This window comes from Vigna angularis, chromosome 1 (assembly GCF_016808095.1).
Source record: "Vigna angularis cultivar LongXiaoDou No.4 chromosome 1, ASM1680809v1, whole genome shotgun sequence".
NCBI classification, from domain to species: Eukaryota; Viridiplantae; Streptophyta; class Magnoliopsida; order Fabales; family Fabaceae; genus Vigna; species Vigna angularis.
Genome location: NC_068970.1, coordinates 22,708,715 through 22,731,024, shown reverse-complemented (window position 1 = coordinate 22,731,024; position 22,310 = coordinate 22,708,715). Strand labels below are relative to the sequence as shown.

At 31.2% G+C, this 22,310-nt stretch overlaps 2 protein-coding genes across 2 annotated transcripts; one reads left to right on the top strand and one right to left on the bottom strand.

Annotated features, from left to right (window-relative positions):
• Nucleotides 1-9,374: 9,374 nt before the first annotated feature.
• LOC108322448 (uncharacterized) lies at nucleotides 9,375-19,610 on the top strand. The gene is made up of 24 exons (XM_017554552.2): nucleotides 9,375-9,599; nucleotides 11,251-11,384; nucleotides 11,628-11,712; nucleotides 11,835-11,888; nucleotides 12,061-12,152; nucleotides 12,236-12,342; nucleotides 12,757-12,826; nucleotides 12,946-13,333; nucleotides 13,707-14,033; nucleotides 14,141-14,344; nucleotides 14,853-14,948; nucleotides 15,035-15,095; nucleotides 15,203-15,330; nucleotides 15,908-16,154; nucleotides 16,289-16,443; nucleotides 16,527-16,651; nucleotides 17,153-17,276; nucleotides 17,352-17,410; nucleotides 17,585-17,681; nucleotides 17,790-17,979; nucleotides 18,196-18,297; nucleotides 18,950-19,065; nucleotides 19,147-19,206; nucleotides 19,315-19,610. Exons 1-24 carry the CDS (start codon nucleotides 9,558-9,560, stop codon nucleotides 19,411-19,413), a joined length of 3,162 nt encoding a protein of 1,053 aa, XP_017410041.1. The 5' UTR covers nucleotides 9,375-9,557; the 3' UTR covers nucleotides 19,414-19,610.
• Nucleotides 19,611-19,882: 272 nt separating this feature from the next.
• LOC108334222 (HMG1/2-like protein) lies at nucleotides 19,883-21,329 on the bottom strand. The gene is made up of 7 exons (XM_017569952.2): nucleotides 21,107-21,329; nucleotides 20,905-21,006; nucleotides 20,737-20,794; nucleotides 20,597-20,641; nucleotides 20,400-20,480; nucleotides 20,247-20,318; nucleotides 19,883-20,171 (listed from the first exon to the last, which is right to left on the bottom strand). The coding sequence occupies exons 1-7, from the start codon at nucleotides 21,145-21,147 to the stop codon at nucleotides 20,148-20,150; spliced, it is 423 nt and encodes a 140-aa protein (XP_017425441.1). The 5' UTR covers nucleotides 21,148-21,329; the 3' UTR covers nucleotides 19,883-20,147.
• Nucleotides 21,330-22,310: the final 981 nt, after the last annotated feature.

Genomic DNA, 22,310 nt, shown 5'->3' with positions numbered 1-22,310 from the left:
TAGGACGGTTAGATGGTAATAGAAGCCAAGTTCAGGATCATATAACTCTGCATAATCTTAGAGGGAATGTAATAGTTTAATCCTTATTAGCCAAGTAAAGTGTGTTCGTAGCAGGGATTGCTTAATGAGAGGTTGATGAGTTGAAAGTCAAAGGAGAAAAATTCACATGAGTTATAGTATTATATTATTATGGAATAAAAATGATTGCATTTTGAGATCACGTAGCAACCAGCTCAGAGATCTGTGGTTTTGCAGTTGTACGCCCACGACGCCTCCATTTGGCGCTAGATATCATGCCACTTTGGAATTTTGGTTTTATTTATTTATCTTCTCCTCATCTTAGTTCTCTTTCCTTTGTCGTATGTTAAGTTTAGAATAATAATACAAAACAAGAGAAAACGTAAGAGAAAAAAATCAAAGTAAGATGGTACTATGAAAAACTGTAGGAAAGAAAGTCAAAGAAAATATTGAATATGTATAAAAGGTTATATAAATATTCTTAATTAAAAAAAAATAACGAAGTTTGTCTCTCAATTTTAATGTAAAATTAAAATTTGTTATCATCTTAACTTTTAATATAATTTTATTCTCAGACTTTAAAAATAAATTAACATAATATTTTTAACTTAATTATAATAAATTGTTTTAACGTGTTAAAGAGTGAGTATTAAAATGGAAATGTGTCACGGAATATAAAAAACTCAAATATTAATATAGAATGTCAAAATATTTTAATGTAATTAAATTAAAATGATTATATTAATTAATTTTAAAAATTTGAAAACAAAATATATTATTGAACATAAGCAAATTTTAATTTTACATTAAAAAAATTAGCAACTAAAAAATACTTAACTAAAAAAAAATACGTTAGCTTAAATTAGGGTATTTTTTTATTTGTATAAACTTGCGGAAAAAAAATTGAATCTTCCAATATACTTTTCTTAGTCCAATAAATTTAAATTTAAGTGAATTCCAATTATATGAAACTTAGTGTATACATGTTTAATTATTTGAACTTCACCCTCATCACATCACATATATCTTAAAGCGGAGAACTCTTGATTGTGCATTTTATATATGTGCATATATATTAGGAGTTGAAGATCATTTTAAACATAGGTTAATTATGTAATTGTTCTCCATTATAAATTGGTGTTCGTTAGATTTATCCAATGGTCATTCTTGTGTTATTGCCATTGGTTTTGTTAACAACTAATATTATTCTGTGTAACATAATTAATTTTTGTACTATTTTGATGATATGTCAATCACTTTTTTTCTTTTGATTGTGAAGGAAGGTATCTTATTTCCTTTACATTGAATTTGCAATAGGAGAAATAATATCAAGGGGAGTTTAGTTTGTGGATAAATCAATTTTTAGACTGCAGATTTCAATTCTTCATTTGTTTGATCACAGCATAAATACTTTTATCTTAATCTAAAGTAATTACAATACATATTTTGAATACGTCTTTTGTCACCCTAATTCACAATAAAAATAATTTTTATAGATTTGATACACCTAATTATCTAACATCATTTAATAATTAAAATAAAAAACAGTTTAAACATTTTTTTCAATCATCCAAAAAGTTGAATAGTTTCTCTCCTAATTTATTGGCCCTTTTGGGTCATCAGCAAATCATTTTCTAGTTGGGCTTCTCCAAATTTAAGTCTAGGAGAGTTGTTTCTCCACATGTAACATTCCTCTTTAGGATGTCACGTATGAGTAAAAGAACATCCATTATTTAGGAAAATAAAATTATGATACCATCATGATATAGTAAAATTTTAAACTTTAATAAGTTATCGTGAAAATAAATAAAAACATGCGAGAATAATAATTAAACCAATTACAACTTGAATAGCATACTAATCTCTTTATAATCTGTTTAAATAAAAAGAAACAAAAAACCTTTTGAAAACCCCGAAAATAATTCCCCACTCGTCTCTCTTCTTCGCCGCTTCAACATCATCAGCAATAACATATGTAATATCATATGCTCCCATATAAATACGATCATCGAAGGTGGAAATCATCACCACAAATGCAAGGGTGAGCTAACTGAATCAACATCTAACTCAGAGATAATATATAATATAATAATACAATTATCAATTAAGACATAAGCTCATAACACTCCTACTTAAATCAAACTCACAACATTTCAACCATCACTGATTTCCTAGGAACATTTCCAAAATGCAAACCAAGACTGTAACACCACCATACATTCGAGAAACATCATAACATCATGGAAAATATTACCGTTTTCTATAAAACACCATGACACCATATAAAACACTATGACTTTATAAACAACATTAAAACATCATATAAAAAATACCATGAGTTTTGGTAAAAACATGACAACACCATATAAAATATTACGACTTCATATACAACACCAAAGCTTCATATAAAAATACTACAACTTTCTATAAAATGTCAAGACAATATATAAAATACTACGGATATCACACTAACCACTATATTTCCTCTGTACTCTGGCCCCTCAACCTGTTTACCAAAACATGACTTACTTACCAAAGTAAGACTTTCACGATCCTGTTTATCAAAACAAGACCTACTTACCAAAGCAAGACTTGCACAATCCTATTTACCAAAACAGGACCTACTTATCAAAGCAGAACTTGCACGATCCTGTTTACCAAAACCTAAAGCAACACTTTAACATCATGTTAACAATATGATTATTAAACCCATCACCAAAACCCTTCTCCTAACCAACATAAAGAACACGCAAATACACAGTTGTAAGTCCTCCACAATTATATGTGCATTACAATTTAAATCACTACCATACAGATTTCAATCAACACTTTATAAAACATTGCCTAGACATTACGTCACAATTTTCCTGCCTTGCCATTTATCAAGCATAAACATAGATAAAAACCACATTATATATAAAATACTAATAAACCTGTAACACCCTATTTTCCCTCTGAACAATTACTAACCCATTACCAAGGTTATAAATAGCAGAACCTTTGAACCCCAAACATGGAACTGAGTCACTCTCACGTAGGGTCACAGATCATTTACTATGAATTCCCATACATTCACCTCTTTCCAATAAACAAAGTCAAATACACTTTAATATCATAAAACATATTTTCTTGCCAAAACCACACCTTTTGGAATTTATCTCAAATCTTAATGAACCCCTGCATGTTTTATACATACATACATATATACATATCTATATACATATATACATATATATATATATATATATATATATATATATATATATATATATATATATGTATATATATATATACATATATATATATATATATATAACACCTAATATATATTGTATATTATTTATAAATACATAATATACACGTAACTTTTATAGCATGCATTTTCAAAGCTACCCACCTCAATACCATAATGCTAAATAACAATATATATAGCATACAATTTTGAAGAATTTAAGCGCTGCACCTAATCTAATATTAACTATAAAATTCTCCATAAATTAACCATATTTTCATAAAACAATAATTATGCTAAAATCATTGTCAAACCACAAAAGACACTGCAATAACATATATTGCAAGATTTATTCTCCTAAAGCTTCATGCGTTAGAGAGAAAAAATATTTTTAATCCTTGAACCCACCATTAGCTTTCCTACCATATGCGCTTATTTTTCTTTCAACAATATTGGTTATAATACATAGTAAAGAACCTAAAGAAACATAGCAACAATAACACAAACCACACGAACAGCACCATACCGTTCATAACACCCATTCAAAGAGCTAATTAACAAAATATTAAACAATTGCATGAAAAGTTTTAAACTATAATGGCTGCACCACACACACACACATATATATGAACGAAATATACAAATGAAGAAAAGTTGATTTTTAAACTTGACGATTACATGATTTAGCACTATTGCGTCGCAGAAATATAAGAGATTCAAAACTATATCAAAACACTCAGTAGCTTCCCTTACCATTAATCCATCAAAGATTTCTAGATATTCTAGGCTCTCCTAAAAGTTTGGTTCTAGCCTTCTTCCTTCGCAGAACATAATTTGTCTTCTCCAATTTATTTGACGACTACAATGTTTTCTATCTCTTCCACCATCCTAGTACTCCTTGCATCTCCTCAATTTTTTTTACTTATCTTTTTAACTCCTCCATTCTCCCTTCCTTTCTCTCTAACACCCCCCCCCCCCCTTCTCTTTCCCCCCACTCTCCCTTTCTCTCATTCTCGTTGAAGGGTTGAAATGTGTGTCAGGGATGAAAGCATAGGACCCAAGGGTTATTAAAATTTTATATAAGAATGCATTAATTGAATTGTTAGAGGATTTAAACATTAACGAGGTCAGTTGTGTTGTACGTATAGTGTGTTTGTGAATTAGGTGTGTGTTCCTTGTACGGGACCATGGATGTTAGATAAAGAGAAGACCTCGATTTATGTGTGTTTATCAAGGGAGAAACTGGGTTTTTAACATTCGTTGACGGATGTGGGGTGGGGTGTGGGGTGTATTGGAATGTTGGTGAAAATTAATTGCAGTAATTAAATATTACTGAAGGGCAAGAGAGGAATGAGGAAGGTGAAGGAAGTAGTCTGTGGTGGTGTAGGGAACAACTATCTAAGTCTCGTTGTTCAAATTATCAACGGGCTGTTTCTTTCTGCACTCCCGTCATTTGTTTTTCCTGCACCCAATCAAATATGTGAATTTTTCTGATTTTGAAGTCGCATCCACAATTCTCCATGTACTTCAAATAATTTTAGCAAACTTATCAACCATGTGTGCTTTAACCATGGTTGAAAGATGTGACAAGTTCCTTCATTCTTCTAACAGTCATACTTTTTGGTGCATGTGAAAGATGTTCCACTTCTTTTCAATCTCTAAGTCCACACTCCACAAAAATATAACAAAACTAACACCTTTGTCATGAAAGATTCTTGATCTTTTAGGGTAATTCAAAGTTGTCGAATCACCTTCTGTCCATACCACCCTGCAGTAATAATTTTCTACAAATATTTCTACACAAAAGTGGTAACTACACATGGAAAATCATTTGCTCAAGCATCCAAAAATGTCATTTAGAAAATAAACATATATTGGCCTAGAATCATATAGGACTTAATAGATATTGATCTAAACACACCTAACCATCTCACTCTCGTGAAGGTAATTTCTAGAAATCATCTTGAAACAACATTACTCGTTATGAAATCAGATAAGTGAGAATATCTCGATACACTAAGACTATCTTGGAATCTAATCAATGTCATTAGCCTCCCTATTAGGTATTACACTCAAAAAGGTTAACTCTATATAGTATATATCAAATATCTCTTAATTTTTTTGAATCTAAATATCAACTTTTAAAACATGTATTCATCTTTTTTCATAATAGACTCTTCAAAAAGAAAATTTTGATAAGATATTCAATGCACTCATTGTAATGATTTCACCTTTGTTTTCTCTAAAGGAAACAATTCAAATAATATATGCAAATATTTGCAATTAAGCGAAATCAAATACGCATAAGATTATTTGATTACATATAACATGTTTTCATATTTAGATATAAAAAAAAACAGTTGATTATTTAAAGCTCTTCAATTCACAAATATGTTATTCAATTATGAAATATTTCAAGTATATTTGATTATCTAAAAATATTATGATTCTTACAACTTGATTAAAATTAATCAAAACTAAACATAAATTGAATTTGAAGTATTACACATTGTCTAATAACACGTCAGTAAGGTTCTATAAATAGTTTAGTTTGAGACAAAAACGATTTTTTTCTAAAGAGTCCTTTAACTGCATGAATATACATGTTAAAGAAAATATATGTAATATTAATTCACATTACTTAGAGTGTTTATTATCATCAAAATCATTAAGTGGTGTTTATGGATTAGATCATTCGATAGGGATGTATTAAATTGTCTGGTCTCAACAATATTATATTATCTATTCTTAACAATGTTGGATTGTCTTATCTTAACAAGACTAACAAAGAGTGTTAAGGAAAGTTCACTCCAGTTTCAAGATGTTACATGATCAAACAAGCTATGCTTCCAGTATTAGGTTTCTTGGCTTGTTCTTGTTTGTTTTTTGGCTAGGTATGGTCTCAAAAAGGCTTAAAGAGGATAAGGAAAGGTTCAAGCATAGCTTAGGAAGGTTCTTAGAAGTATTTGGAAAAGTTTTGATAGTTTATAGGTGAAATTCTTGGAGAGTTGGTGGCTTGCAAAAACTAGTTTGAATGTAAGAATATGTTCTTGGTTATCTTTCTTGGCCTTTTTCAATAACCAATTGAAGAGTTTTGTTGTGGTTTGATAAAGGACAACAATTGTCTACTAGATAGGTGTTAGATTTTGCTTGTTACTTTTACATGAGTCCTCAAAAGAATTTATTTACTACATTTTATAAGTTGGAAGAGATGGACAATGATGTTTCTTCTAAGCCAATTGTTATATGTTCTATATGAATAAGAATATAGTATGGAATAATTCATTATAGAGATGAAAAAGAACCTTGCCCAAGCAATCAATTTGATGACCAGGTATATGAGAAAACCTATAAAGGATCATTGATAAGTTGTGAAGCAAATCCTAAGTTGTCTAAAATAAATTGAAGACACTGAAATTAAGTTCAATGGTGATTCACAATATACTCTTGAAGGGTTCCACGAGTATGAATTTATTCTATATTTAGATATTATTATTGACTACAAGTTCACTCTTGGTTGGTCAATGGTTAGTTAGAAAGTTGCTCTCTAGCCAATAGTGACCTTATAGACCACATATGCAGAGTGTATGATTTTATCAAAAGTAGATAAGATGGTTAAGGGTCAATTGAGTGATTTGGGGTAAGCTTAGGAAAATATGATAATCTATCGTGATAGTTTGAGTTAACTATAATTTCTCATCATGATAAGACAAAGAATATTGATGTCAAATATAACTTCATTTGCATATTGAAGAATATTGAAATGGAGAAAATTGACACCATAGAGAACTCTGTAAATGTCATCATGAAACTCATTTCATAGAACAAGTTCTTGCGTTGTTCTTGTTGAATGTGAAATGTTGTTAGTAATTTCAAAAGAAATTAGTTGCATTATAAGGTGAAGTTTGTAGTTCTTATTGTGAACTTGGAAGTTAGATGATACATAACAAGTTATGCATTCATAATTGGTGGGTCATTAGTTAATTGAAAAGCTATTCTCAACCAATAATAACCTTTTTTTACTATTGATGTTAAGAATGTAGCATTAACATTTGTTAATTACCATTCCAAAATTTTCACAACAATCAACTTCCTTTCAAGATATTTGGAACCTTTGTTAATTGATGTTTAGAACAATAAAAAAGTAAATACATGTCCAGATATGATTGTGCTTGTTATCCAATAGAGATAAAGATGAAACAAAAATTATATATCTATCAAGTACGACGATGAAGATGAAAATAAATTTTGATTGATCAAACATAAGTTTTATTGAGATGTACATTGTCTTAAAAGCTTAAAAAAGTCATATCAAAGTGTTATTTATCTCATTTTCAACCATTTCAAATGTTAAAAGAAAGTAATTACAATTTTCATCTTAGTGCCATTGTATTCCTAAAATTTGCATGATGTTTTCTTGTTAGAAAAAGTGGCATATACTTAAATAGTCAGCTAATTGTATTTGAAGTCTCTGAATACAAGTACAATGGCTTAAAAATAAAATAAAAAATTATTGTCTAGAATATAACATGATAAATAGTGCACCCTGAGTATTATCTATGTATTGAAAATTTGTACTGAGAACACTTTCTTAATAAAACCGTCATAAAATCACTTCTGCTCTCCAAATTTCGTAACATGTGCTTTTTCATCTAGCTATCATTTTTTCGTCACAAAGTAGCATAGTGGTTTCTCATTTATGCAATCAAACTTTTATAAAAAAAATCCAGAGATTTGTTTTAAAACTTCATAAATGATTGTAACAATTTTAGTTGAATTAAATTTTATGACAAAAAAATACAAAAGTTAAGAAGTGTGAGAAGTCTCAATTTTTTTTATCTCCAATAATTCAAAATTTTACTTAAAAGAAATCTCAATCTCTAATAACTATCATTCTCATTATATATATATATATATATATATATATATATATATATATATATATATATATATATATAAAATTATCAATTTAAAATTATTTTAATATAATTATTGTTATCTCTTTTAATTCATGTTATTTTATATATATTACTTTGAATATTATTATCACATTGACTGAAAAAGTATGGTTCTTGTATTGTATTTGTTTTCGTCCTAACTAAAGACAGGCACAAAGTTCATTGGGAATAAATCTCAAACTTTCACTTAATTAAATTTTTTAAAATATTACTTATTAAATAATTACAAATTAATACTATTTATTAAATTAAAATTATTTAAAAACTAAAAGTATCTATTTAAATTGTAAATTTTAATTATAATAATATAAGTAAAATATGTAATAGTTAATCATTATTAAAATTATTATAGCTTGACTAAATTTAATAAATTATTAAACGTATTGATTATATGATTAAATAAAACTAATTTAATCATTAAATTTTATCAACTATAAAATGTTTTAGTAGTTAAATATTTGGTAAAATTAGTATTATTTATCAATTAATATTTATTATTAATTTATTATAATTTGATAACTTAATATTTACAGATTTAAACTAAATAAATTTATTTAACTATTTCTTACTAATTATGAATTAAATAAATAAAAAATAATTTAAAAAAATACAATAAAAGGACAGTATGAATTCGGATGATGCAAACAAATTACAATGGAGGTGTAGAATGAGAATTTTAATTTTGTTATTGTTAGATAAGAAAAAAATGGGAAGATAATAGGAATGCTTTTGGGACGGTGAGACATGTTGTTTAGTAGAGCCTTCCTTGCATGGAGTTTATTTATATATATTCTCCTTAACTTTGGTAATTTGCTATCAGTCAAGTGATTGGTAGTTCATATAAAATAAAAAGAAATAATTTAAAGAAATAAAAAGTAATAATTTAAAGAAAATAAAGTTCCTAAAATTTAAAGTGTGAGAAAATTGAAGCCCATAAGCAAAGTGGTTTTTGTGGTGCCACGTATCTTTCAATAATACCCGGGCCCAACTGTCGGGTCTTACACTCTAATTTACTCCTGACACGTGTTATTATCCAACTTGTCCAAAGATCTGGGTAACCTTCGATAATAATAATAATTTTTTTTTGAACTGTTTCAAATATATTTAATAATAAAAAACTTTGATTTTGTTTTTGAATATAAATAAAAGTGACTCAGTTGGTGTTGTCTGTTCTGAGAAGGAAACGATGAAACACTGAAGCGAGTGGAAAGTGCAATCAACTGCTCCTTTCAAAAGCAAGAGAGAACTCTTTCTGAAAATATCAGTTATTTCCAACTTTTCTTCATTCTTCATTCTAATTTTGCAAACTCAATCAGTGATTCTGATCATCACATCCTTCAAAATAAGAAATGTTTGTGAAGAAACTAGTGGAGAAAGCTTCCATCAAGAAGGTAACTCCTTTTCCCTTCTCTCTTTTCTTTCTTTCCTTTCATATTCTTCTTTTTTTCTCTTCCACCATTACTTCCTTCCTATCATCATCATCATCATCATCATCATCATCATCGAAATTCTTCAGATATTGCTTCAAACTGAAACACCCTTCATTTCTTTCTGCCAATATAAGCTATGTGTTCTTCACACAAAGTTTTGAACCATCACTCATCATCATCATCATCACTTTTCTTTCATATCTAGATTTCCTTTTCTTTCTTTTGCTTTTGAACTTAGATATTCGGTTTATATTATATTTCGAATTTTAAAAAACGAAGACTTCGATTATACCAATATAATTTAAAACAAAATTTCGTGGATACTATGGTTGTCATAAGTAATATATTTTATACACTTTTCCACCCTGGATATTGCTGCTAAATTTCGTTTTTATCCTTACTCTATGGCGTTTTTTAATTCGTTGCTCAGAGATTAAGAAAAATGCGGGATATATGATGAGCATATGGTATTCGAAAACTGGGTTTCTTAAATATTTTACATAATTTTTTTTTATTGCGTGATAAGTTCTTTCTTGTCCAAATTTATTTTACGTTTCACCGTATTCGATTTCTGGTTTTAAGAAAGTCTTGCAGAATATCAAGAAAAGAAAAACGTTTTGGGTCGGTTGAGTTGTGAGTTTCAAAACTTGTTCATACTTGAAAATTGATTTTAAATTAAACGATATTTATGGAAACAGACACAAACGTTTATTAGTGTGTAAATGTAAATGTTTTCTGCGCATTACGTTTCAAAACAATAAGTTCGTTTTACTGTCCAGATCGTATTAATGTGATAACTTAACTTCCAAATTAAGTTTTAATTCGAAGTAATTAGGATCCTCCACAGTAATAATAACTACAAAAAACAGAGAGCGAAACGAGTATTTTAATGGTGACACAAAAGATAGGGAACAGAAAATAAAAGAAAAAGATTAAACGTTTGTAGTTTGAAAGAATGGATAGGATTGTGGTCGGTGGAAATTGATGAGTGGGCCCATGTTTGAATGCGTTAATGTTGGTCAAGATCTGTTAACCCACTGCCACTAGAATCCAAGGCCCCATGAAAGGATAACTCAAAATATTAAAAATCGAAAAAAAAAATTCAAACAATAATTGTTTTAAAACTATTAAAAAGTCATTTTAGTATGTGAACTTAATTAGTTACTGTCATTTTAGTAAGTTGTTTTATTTATTTATTTATGCTGTGTTATTAGTTGTAGAACTAGAAAATTTCCAAGAACTAGAATTTTCTGAGTTTAGGTATAAAAGTCATTGCGTTTTTAAAGGTTTCTTCTGAAAATAGAAATAATCAGGCCTAAGATACTGTTAGTTGTGAATATGATGAAATAGCAGTAGATGTTCTTTGTTCTGAGTTTGACTCTGAATGTAAAATTTCAATATTACATAAAAAGATAAATAAACATGCATGGTACTTACTTTTAGAAGCTGACACGAAGTCACGAACAAATACAATAATTCAAACTCTGAGCTGTTTTTATCATATTGTAGTAAAATAATATGCAGATAACAGTCTTGTTTGTATGAAAACCAGCCACAACCTTAGAAGGCAGAACTAAGACATAGGCATTGAACTTTGTGAATTTCTATGCAGACTGGTGGAAATTCATCGGATGGGTTAAAGGCTAGTGATGTAGATCCACGGTTGGTATTTCATCATGGGGTGCCATCTGGGGGTGCCATGTTCGCCTATGACACCATTCAGAGGATACTAGCTCTTTCTACAAAGTATGTTCCCCTCGACTACATGCATAATCATTCAAACTAAGGTGCCATGATAGGGCATATAATGAATATATACTATCATAATTGCTACTTTCTAATCAATTTTGTGTTGCACTCCTTCCTCTGTAACCATCTAAAAAAGTGTAAAATTCCCAGGAAGGGGACATACTATGTAAACTTACAAGGTTGTTAAAAACTGGGTGACTTTTCATGCTTGAAACTGATTTTGTTGAGTTTTTCAAAAAGGGATGGACAGATTAAACTCTATGGAAAAGATAATGCTCAAGCCATGCTTGAATCTGGTGAAGCCCAGCCTAGCAAGTTTCTACAGGTTATGTGCCTTATCCATGCAAATGGGACAACTCCCTCATATTGTTGTGAAAAATGTTCCTTTCTTTAGGAATGCATTATATTGTTGTGTACTAACAATGCTATTATATTTAATGCATGCAGTTCATCCAGAACCAAGGTGTCCTTATAAATGTTACTTCAAATAACCATCTTGAGGTGAGTAGACATACGGGAACTTGCTCACATATGTTGTATTTTTCATGTTACCTATGAATTTAAGCTTGTTCTACTAATATAATTCAGTGTAATGTGTCAATATACTTTTATTATCATGTTTGATATCTCAGTATGTTCGGCAAATTGATTCTCCTGAAAAATTTACATTTAGGTTTGGGACATAGACAAGAAATCGCTGTCTGATGTGTATATTGCTAAAGAAGAAATCACTTGCTTTGCAGTCATTCAACATACCCTCTATATGTAAGTAGTAAGTGTGATCCAGAACAAGCTATATATGAACAAAGTTGCGTAAGTTATGAGCTTTCATGTATCTGTGTTGGCAGGTACATCGGACATTCTAATGGTGATATTTCAGTTTTGATGCTTGATCAAGAACCATCATGGCATTTAGTTAAGATGAAATACGTCATACCTCTCTCAGCTTCCTATGGTGAGAAACATGTTGTACCCTTTTTTCTTTTTCCTTCACATGTTACATGTAAATCTTAAACTCAATTTGGATTTGAAGAAAAGAGTACGCGATGATGATTATACGTTTTGTTGGTTCTCAATGTGAGCACTGATCAAGCAAAATTCATCAGCTCTGTTTAGGATTTCTTGAGGAATATTAACTCTTGACATGATCTTAAGGAATTTTAAACAATTTTGAATTTGCATCTCATTACTCAAAAATAGAAACCAAGAAGTGTAGTTATCTTGTGTATGCTAATTGCATTGTATATCTATGCAAGCTTATAGTCATGGCTGTCCTTGAGATTTAAACACCCACCCTCTTCCCTGGTCCCTTATTTCTCTCTTAAAGCACCTGATTGTCAATTTAAATTCCTTAATTATTTTTGTTTAGGTAACTCTGAAGTGTCTGATGATACTGTTGTGACGCACATACTGCCTCAACCAGCAGCTGAAAGTAAGAGGTGATCTTCACAAACACAGCCATCCTTATAATGTTTTTATATAAATATTTTGTTCATGTTTTTAATTGATCATCTATTTGTACACTCAAACTTATGTTCTCTTATGTGTTCCATTGCAGGGTTCTCATAATCTTTAGAAATGGTCAAATGATATTATGGGATGTTCAGGAAAGTAGGTTTATTTTAAGAACTGGTGGAAATATGTTGCAGCTGCATAATGAAACAAAAAAAGTGACTTCGGCATGTTGGGTGTGTCCATTTGGAAGTAAAGTAGCTGTAGGGTACAACAACGGAGAGCTCTTCATTTGGAGCATCCCTTCTGTAAATATTGGAAATGCCTCAGCATCTGAATCTAGTTATCAAAACACTCCATTTCTCAAACTTAACTTAGGATATAAGTCAGACAAAATCGCCATTAGATCAATAAAATGGGTTTATGCTGGAGGAAAGGCTAGTCGAATATATGTTATGGGAGCTGCTGACTATGCAACTTCAAACTTGGTGCAGGTATTTGAATGCTTTGCTCAAAGCATTTATAAGAAAATATCTTGTTCTAGTACAAATTATTTGAACATTTCTGTCTCTCTTTCTTTATAATGAGTTATTGATGGTCCTTTTCTGAAACATAAAAAAACTAGAGTTTACCCTTACAAGCCACAGGAACTTTGATTTTCAGAAAGCATAATGTACCCTTTGTTAAAAGAACTCGAACTAGGTATAATTTTCTAAATTAACACGCACCACTTTTCACTATAAAGTTTTCTCATATAGCTAAATGAGATGTATACGGAATTTGCCTCATTCTTTCCACTCCCTCTAGGTATATTTTAGATCTTGATACCAGTTACATCATACCAACGTTTGTGATTATATGAGTCAGGTAGTTTTGCTGAATGAGAATACAGAATCTCGGACAATTAAACTTGGACTTCATCTGTCTGAATGCTGTACTGACATGGAGATCATATCATTAACTTCAACTGAGCAAAGCAAGCATAAACAAGATTCTTTCATTTTGCTTGGGAAGTCAGGCCATCTATATTTGTATGACGATAGTTTGATTGAGAAGTATCTGCTACAATGCCAATCTAAGTCCACGCCTTCACTTCCAAGGGAAGTAAGTGTGAAGTTATCACTGATAGAATCAAGCATCACAACAGCAAAATTCATCTCCAACAATTCTAATGTGTTTAATTCTGAAGATGAGGTAATAGGGTTCCGAAACTATAATTTTTTATTTACCATGCTCATTCTGTTTGCAGTCCACCTTTTTGTAAATCCATTGATTTGGACCTTTTTGTCTTTGCCACATAGTACTACACACAGCTGTTCAAAAGCTATCCATTGTTTGTTCCTGTTGAAACAAATCAGAAAGATGGCATTAGCCTAAGTTCGGCCAAATTTACTGGATTTTCCAAAGTTCAAAACTTATACATAACTGGACACAGCAATGGAGCCATAAGCTTATGGGATGCTTCATGCCCCATCTTCACTCCGATTTTGCAATTGAAGCAACAGGTAATACTTTTATCAGTCACATCCACTCTCAAGTTGCATTCAGTGGAAAATAATTAGTTTGTACAACAAAATTTTCCATACAAAAATGTTAGCTTTACTAACAGCCTCCCGTTTGTTACAAACAAATTTCCTGCATAATATGCAAAATGCTCTTTTTGTCTTCTTGTGGGATACATTTCGCTCTTTCAAAAAGAAGCTACTTTCATGAATGCAAACCATCAGCCAACTTATTTGTCTAGATAGTTAGAGTTATTGATTTCATTGGCTATTCATGCCAATGTTTTGTGTTTAAGTATTGGATTGATAAGGAAATTTTTGAATGCTCTTATAAATCCCTGTAACCAAGTAAATGCTGAATAGCCAAGTATGTTACACATCAACATATTATCAACTTTAAGCTCAAGCAAGCTCTAGGCTAAAGGCGATTTATTCTTTTCCATGTATTTAAAATTTTTTTACTTATTTATTTTCTGTGTTATTATTATTTGTTTCCTCCATCTCAATTCAGAGTGAAAATGACTGTTCATTAAGTGGGATACCGTTGACAGCATTATACTTTGATAGCAACACTCCACTTCTTGCTTCTGGTGACCAGAGTGGAATGGTGAGGTTCCTCGATATGATAATTTCCTTCTCTCTCGCATCATTCCCACCTGCCTTTAATATGTCTGTCATAAACATGATTTACAGATTTGCATCTTTAGATTCAAACCTGAACCATACGCCACTAACAGCTTCATGTCTCTTACTGGTACGTGGTATCACAACACCTTTTGCTTGCTTTTGATTTCTCAGAAGGCTTGCATGATTCATATATTAATCAATACTTAGTTCCCTTTTTCATTCTTTTTTTTACAGGGGGTACAAAGAAAGGGACTGATCATATAATCCAAAGTGTGAAACATGTAAAGAGTACTGGTGCCATTATTTCAATGAACATAGACCCCAGTTCAATGCATCTTGCTGTTGGTTCTGATCAAGGATATGTGAGATAATTTTCTACTTTTCTTTTGGGTTTTGGAAATGTGGTCTCAGTTTGCTAGTCCAAGTATTCAAAGAAATTAATTTAAGGTACAAATTCCAAAAGCATATTTTAAAAGAAAAGGCTTTTCCAATTATATGAAAAGAAATAGAAATCCTCAATTTATAGGTCAGTAGATGAACATATTGGTCTTCAGCAACGATATTCCCACAAGCATAATTGCCAGATTAACCACTCCAGCATTAATGCAACTATAAGGGCCACTACACATACCAAGGATCATAGGACTGCATAAACAACCTCATTAAACAAATATACAAATACTGAGGACCATTTAGCAGCACCAAAAAGGAGCATATTGTGTCTCTCCTTTGTGCAAGTTTCTAGTAGATTTCTGTTCCTTGATCATATGTTTGGGTGGTAATTGCTAAATGTTTTGTTGCTTGAACTTTGACAAATGGTCAACAGATATTGCATAGGACTACCTATTTTTGTGTTCCTTGTGTTTTGACATTATAGTTGTTTATAACTTTGCGAAATAACTTTTATGCAGTAACGTTTATTGGTCCAATTTGCTGCAGGTTTCAGTTTTTAACATAGATGGGCCAACTTTGTTATACCAGAAACATATTGCAAGTGAAATTTCTGCTGGTATCATCTCTCTGCAGTTCTTAACCTGCAGTTTACATGGTTTTGAAAAAAACATTTTGGCCGTTGGAACAAAAGATTCATCTGTTATGGCACTAGATAAAGAAAATGGAAACACACTAGGCACAGGAACTATTTGTCCCAAGAAGCCCTCGAAAGCTCTATTTATGAAAGTTTTGGGTAAGAGTGTGTGGTTAGCATAATTATCAATTATCAAAAACTCGTTCTGTTAAGGATCAAATTTCAACACTGTTCTTGATTGATCTGAAAGAAATTACTGAAAATGGTAAAAGAAATGTTGTTGTGATACATAGATGGACAAGGTGAACAGGTCACAGGATCAATTACAAAAGATGGATTAGACTTGAGCGAAAGGAACCATATTGATGATGCAACAACGAAACAGAAGTATATTCTGCTTTGTTCTGAGAAAGCTTTGTATGTCTATTCATTGGTGCATGCGATTCAGGTGATGCATGAATTCTATACATCCATAATCAGGAGTCATGAATAATAAAAATATAAGCTAATGTTTGCCATGATGTATTCCAGGGAGTTAAAAAGGTGCTATGCAAGAAAAAGTTCAATTCCTCTTCATGTTGCTGGGCATCAACATTTGACAACCATTCTGATGTTGGCCTTGTACTTATTTTCACTACTGGAAAAGTAGAATTAAGGTGGTGTGCTTTTTCTCAGTCTGAACTTTATGAGAACATATTTTGATGGTATAGAACTTAAGAAAAGACATCATTTGTTAAAGTAACAACTCCACCGATTTTGAGGATAGTTTTTCACAGACAAAGCTAAGAAAAATATATCATTGTTTGTAATGTATCGTTGATCTCCCATCATTTTCTGGTATAACCCCAGTGTGCTTTTCAAGTCAGACAAGCAAAATTGCATAATTTTATTTGAAATTTTTAGTTACTGCTATTTTTCTTTCGATAATGATTAAAACGGCAATTGGTTTTCTAGTAGTCCAAAAACCAGCATGAGGCCAATTATTTCAATATTCAAGGGCTTTATATTGTATTGGTTGGAATTTGGACTATTTCTGTATTTTTTTTCCGGGAGATATAAGGAACTTCTGTTATTCCAAGTTTTAACTGCTGTAATGCACTCTCTCTTTTCTCTCTTTCGCTAAAAAGAATTTAATTCATAGACATTTTATATGATAGGTCTTTGCCAGAGTTATCCCTGGTTATGGAGACTTCAATTAGAGGTTTCAGTTACTCTCCTCCAAAATCAAAGTCATTTTCTGAGAGCCAGATATGTTCTTCATCGAAAGGAGATCTTGTTTTGGTATGAGCATTGTTTTTTACCAGTACAATTTTCTTTAGAAGTTTTATATTAAATAAGTATTAGGTCCCTTTACAGGTGAATGGTGACCAGGAAATTTTTGTTGTCACATTAATGGCCCAAAGGAATATTTTCAGGTAATAACTATATACAATATATGGCTCAATGGCATAGTAAATCTTCTTATCTATCCCTTGCTCCTATACATAGTACAGAGAAATACGTGGTTATGGATATTGGAATAATATTCCTCACAGAAGATGAAAAGTGTAATATTAGTACCCTCATTTTTACATTTTGTTGACTTCTAGGCTTTTGGACTCTGTTAGCTGCATCTACAGAAAAGGAATGATGCTTTCACAAGAAGAGCTGGTCCCTAGTCTAGTCATGAATAAGGAAAAGAAAAGGGTAAATAGTATAAATAAACAGTATATTTTAAAATATATAGATATATAGACAGAGATATTCGTAATTTTTGTGATAAAAGGTGTTAGATCTTCATTTTGGTCTTCTCAGGGTATATTCAGCTCTGTCATCAAAGATTTTACTGGCAGTAAAGAAAAACATGCTCCCATCTTGGAAACTGAAGATTCTAAAGAAAGTATCCAGAAACTCTCAGCTATCTTTTCAACGGAAAATTTTCCATGCGATGCTGATAATAATGATAATCTGAATGTTGATGAAGATAACCTTGAATTAAATATAGGTATGGAAGTCCCTTAGATATGATCTACTGAATATTATATAGCCTACAACGACGAAACAGAATTGTCTATTTATATTAATGAATATATGGGCTTTCCATTGACTCCGCTAATCAGAAAATACAAATGGTATATAAATCGACTGATCCCTAAGGAAGATCTCGTTTTTGTATCATATGGATAAATAAACAACCATTTTTTGGTGTCCTTCTGTACAGATGACATTGACCTAGATGATCATGAAGAAAAACGCAAAGATCAAGGTATATTGGGAGGTTTTAACAAGAAGAAATTGCCTGCAAAGTTTCAGGCTCTAAAAGGTTAGTGAACTTGAACTACAGGGATTGGGATGAAATATTTGCTCATATGATCACTCGTTTTGTCATTTGATTTGGGACAACAGTGAAAAAACTGCAATAATTTACCGTAGAGTTTGTCTTCTAGGCTGTTCTAGCCCTTTTTAAGCATAGGACACTGCATTTTCCTGCATAAAAGGAAAAATGATCTGCTTAGTACAAATGTCAGTGCTGAGACTTGAACTTATAACTTTCTGCCAACCACCCAAACCTATTGACCTGCATAAACGAATAACATAACAGTGGCTGAACTTCAAAGTTGGAAGTAGGTGGCATACCTAAAATCATGACAGAAAACTTCATAATAAAATCTTTGCGTAGGGTAAAACTCAAAATAAGATGTGTATTAATGATGAGAAGAGTATATTACGAAAGGATTACATATGGCCTTTACATAGGAACATATTAACTATTCTAGTAACAAGCTTCTAACTAACCGGACAAAGTAGTTATCTTATGTTAGATACTGCTTCTGTTCCAGTCTTTTCTAGATTTCCTTTTTACAACCAATTAACTCGGGCAAGCAAAGACTGCATTTTAGTTTTTTATAGGCTAAAGATTATCGAAGTGCTACCTTATATGCTACTAGTTAAATTAGTTGAAGTTGAATATACAGGAAGGTTAAAAGAGATGAAGGGCAAAATCCAGAAAACATCGGGTAAAGAAGAACAAGATGAGCAAGCTGGTGCAGTCGATCAAATTAAGAAGAAATATGGGTTTTCCTACTCCAATGTAAGCACATTTAATCTTGCATTGCAGAAACCATTGTTTATTCATTTGAACATGCTTCAATCTTTCAATCTTACACTACAGGAAACAAGCGCAGCTAAATTGGCACAAAGCAAGTTGCAGGAGAACATGAAAAAGTTACAGGTATCGTTGTTGATAAATAATATCATTTTTGTAACATTTTAAGCATAAACAGCTATTCAGTACACTGGTCAAATTTGGTTGGTATATGTTATTTTTTGTATTTGGCAGGGAATCAACCTCCGAACAACAGAAATGCAAGATGAAGCAAAATCTTTTTCATTATTGGCAAACCATGTACTGCAGACTGCTGAACGGGAAAAGAATTAAGAGCGTCTACTCACCGATTGAACCAGAAATTTCTAAGCGTTATGCATTTGTAATTTGTTTAGCTTATAGTCTTGTATTTATATTGTCTAACGAGGGAAGATCAAATTATTGAAGTTTTAGATTTATATATTGAGTGATGTATGTAATGGACAATACCTGCAATTTTTCCTCTTAAATAATGAAACGATTTGTTATGACTCAAGAATGAACTAAAAGCATTACATGAGAGCTCAAGTTAAAAAATGAACATTAAGCAACAAATTTCTTCACCACAATCACTCACAAAGTAACGTTAAAAGAAACGACTATTAATTTGGAGCTCAGGATGAATCCCACCGGAGGAAGGTTACTGGCATTAACTTATAAGTGTGATCTCTTAAAGTCAAATGAAGTATAAATTCTTCTATATTAACCAAAAATAAAAAAGTAGCATCAACACAGAAAGGTCACGCAACAAAGACAACAAAAAGACAAAATAAAAGGCAGAATGGAATTTCTTCGAAAATTAACTGGAAACGTATCATATCATAGCATTGACTTTAAGTACATAATCTTGATACTGGACCCTAATATCAATTTTGCACTAACCTAAAACTAAAGAGAACAAATAAAAATTCCGAAACTAATTATCAAAGTGATATGGGCTGGGAACCGTCCTATCAAATACTAAACCCAACATCTATTCAAAATATTTTTCCCCACATCTTCCCAGGCTCCATCACATGTAGCAAATTTCACTCATCATCTTCATCATCCTCCTACAAAAAAAAACAAACAAATAAATAATTAACTAATCATAGCACAAATTATAACCAATGATTAAATTATTTTACCTCGTCTTCCTCCTCGTCGTTAACTTCAGATTTCGACTTGTCAGACTCTTCTTCCTCTGAATTTTTTCCTTCCTAAACATCAAAAATCAAATATCAATTAGAGTACAATAAAAACAACAATAAATCCAAGCATATATAAGATAAAGCATTTACCAATTTCTTATTATAAGCCAAGATACTCTTCTCATACTCTTCTTTTTTCTTCTCAGCCCTAGCAATGAAGGGTGCTTTTTCCTTAACAATTAAACCAACACAATATGTCAGATACAACTTCCCGTAATTGTTAATCGGCGGTCCCAACAATTGCAGGCAAACAATCAACAAAATTCTCTTCAGAAATTAATACTCACCGCCTCAGACAGAGATTTCCATTTGTCACCACCAGCTTTGCCAACCTAAACAATTATTAAATAAGATGCATATAAGAATTTAAAAATCAAGGAAAAATCAGCCAGCTTCTAGTTAAAAAACAAAAAACAAGGAAACTCACAACAGCAACAGATTTGTTGGTTGGATGTTCCTTCTTGAACTGCTCTCTGAACTCAGACCTAAAACAATCAGAAAACCTCAGTTTAGGGTCACCAAAAAAATCCAACACACCACAAATCAAAACCGGATAAAAAATTATATATAAAAGAAGATTCAAAGAGATCCTCACATGAAAACGAAGAAAGCACTTGGAGGTCTTTTCGGCTTATTAGGATCCTTAGCAGCTTTCTTTGATTGCTTCCTACCAGCACCAGCGCCCTTGCGCTTCAACCTAATCGCATAACAACAAACATTAAACCATGGAAAAAAACCAAAAGAGACTAAAAAACCCAGATCTCAAGCAAAACAAGGAATAATCAACAACGCGATACCTGTTATCGGCAGCTTTAGCATCAGCTTTAACCTTCGGCATGACAAGAATAGATGAAAACAGATAGACTCTGTGTGGAATTAGCGGAGAGAGTAAGGGTTTCCAAGAGAGAAAGGAAAAAGTGAGAGTGCACGTTGTGCTGTGAGGTTTGGGCGCGATGGGAGGGGATAAGAAGGGTTGTGGGGAAGGGCAGTGTAGAGAAAACGCAAGTGAAAATCGAATCGCGAAAAAATTGAAGTTGGGGTTTTACGCGGGATTTCGACGATCTTTTGCCACGTCAACGATCCGTGTGCTACAAATTCATTCGCTCTCAGCAACACCTTCAAATCAATGTGTTTCCTTTGTGTGTGTAATTTGGAGATGAGAGGGGTTGCTTTGTAGTTTTAGCACTGTGCACTGTGTTTTGAGAATTTATTGGCACGCGTCACTGATTATTACGATGACTGTTTTATCCTTGTATGGGTCTGCAATATTACCAAGATGCCACGGGAATACAAGTATCACGCCACGTGAAGTTTTGGATGAGATATTTTGAGCTTCATAGGGGTATGTTGGTAAAATCGTGTTTCTTATTTAAATAAGAAATACTTGATAATTAATTATTTGGTGGTTAATGGCTAATGATTTGCATGTTCTGAATGAATTTTCGAACTTTTAAATGAAAAATATATATCAAAATATTTAAAATAAGTAATGATTAAATTCAAAAACCATCATTATTATTTTAAATTAATGATTTGGTATCAGAACTTTTGAAATTATTTAAATAAAATAATCACATAAAATAATATATATATATTTAATGTATGAATTATTATGTTACTATTCTTTACACTAATCAGGGTCTTAAAATGAAACTTTTACAAAAATAAATTTATTTATTTTATAAAAATTAAATTCATAACAAATTAATAGGAATACATACACAATGCATGTAGATTCACCTCTTTGATATATAATAAAATAATTATTGGGAGAGGGAATAGTTAAGGTAGATGTAGCTTATGCATTTGTGTGTGAGGAAAGCATTATATTTTAATGATCTTTTATCTTTAGATAAGGTAAATTGATGAACGAACATGAGCACTGAAATTTAATTATATTTTATTAGTTTATTGTAATAAATTATAAATAAATATTTTCAATTATAAATTTTTAATTATATTTTTTAATTTTATGATGAATAATTTATACTCTCATTTAAG

What these genes read in the sequence shown, in the direction of transcription:
- LOC108322448 (XM_017554552.2), top strand. Translation starts at nt 9,558, where the DNA reads ATGTTTGTGAAGAAACTAGTGGAGAAAGCTTCCATCAAGAAG. An exon ending in CTTCAAATAACCATCTTGAG is followed by an intron (nt 11,889 to 12,060) that starts GTGAGTAGACAT and finishes ATTTACATTTAG; the next exon opens with GTTTGGGACATAGACAAGAA. An exon ending in TTGGTTCTGATCAAGGATAT is followed by an intron (nt 15,331 to 15,907) that starts GTGAGATAATTT and finishes AATTTGCTGCAG; the next exon opens with GTTTCAGTTTTTAACATAGA.
- LOC108334222 (XM_017569952.2), bottom strand. Translation starts at nt 21,147, where the DNA reads ATGCCGAAGGTTAAAGCTGATGCTAAAGCTGCCGATAACAG. An exon ending in AGTGCTTTCTTCGTTTTCAT is followed by an intron (nt 20,795 to 20,904) that starts GTGAGGATCTCT and finishes TGATTGTTTTAG; the next exon opens with GTCTGAGTTCAGAGAGCAGT. An exon ending in GGAAATCTCTGTCTGAGGCG is followed by an intron (nt 20,481 to 20,596) that starts GTGAGTATTAAT and finishes TTAATTGTTAAG; the next exon opens with GAAAAAGCACCCTTCATTGC.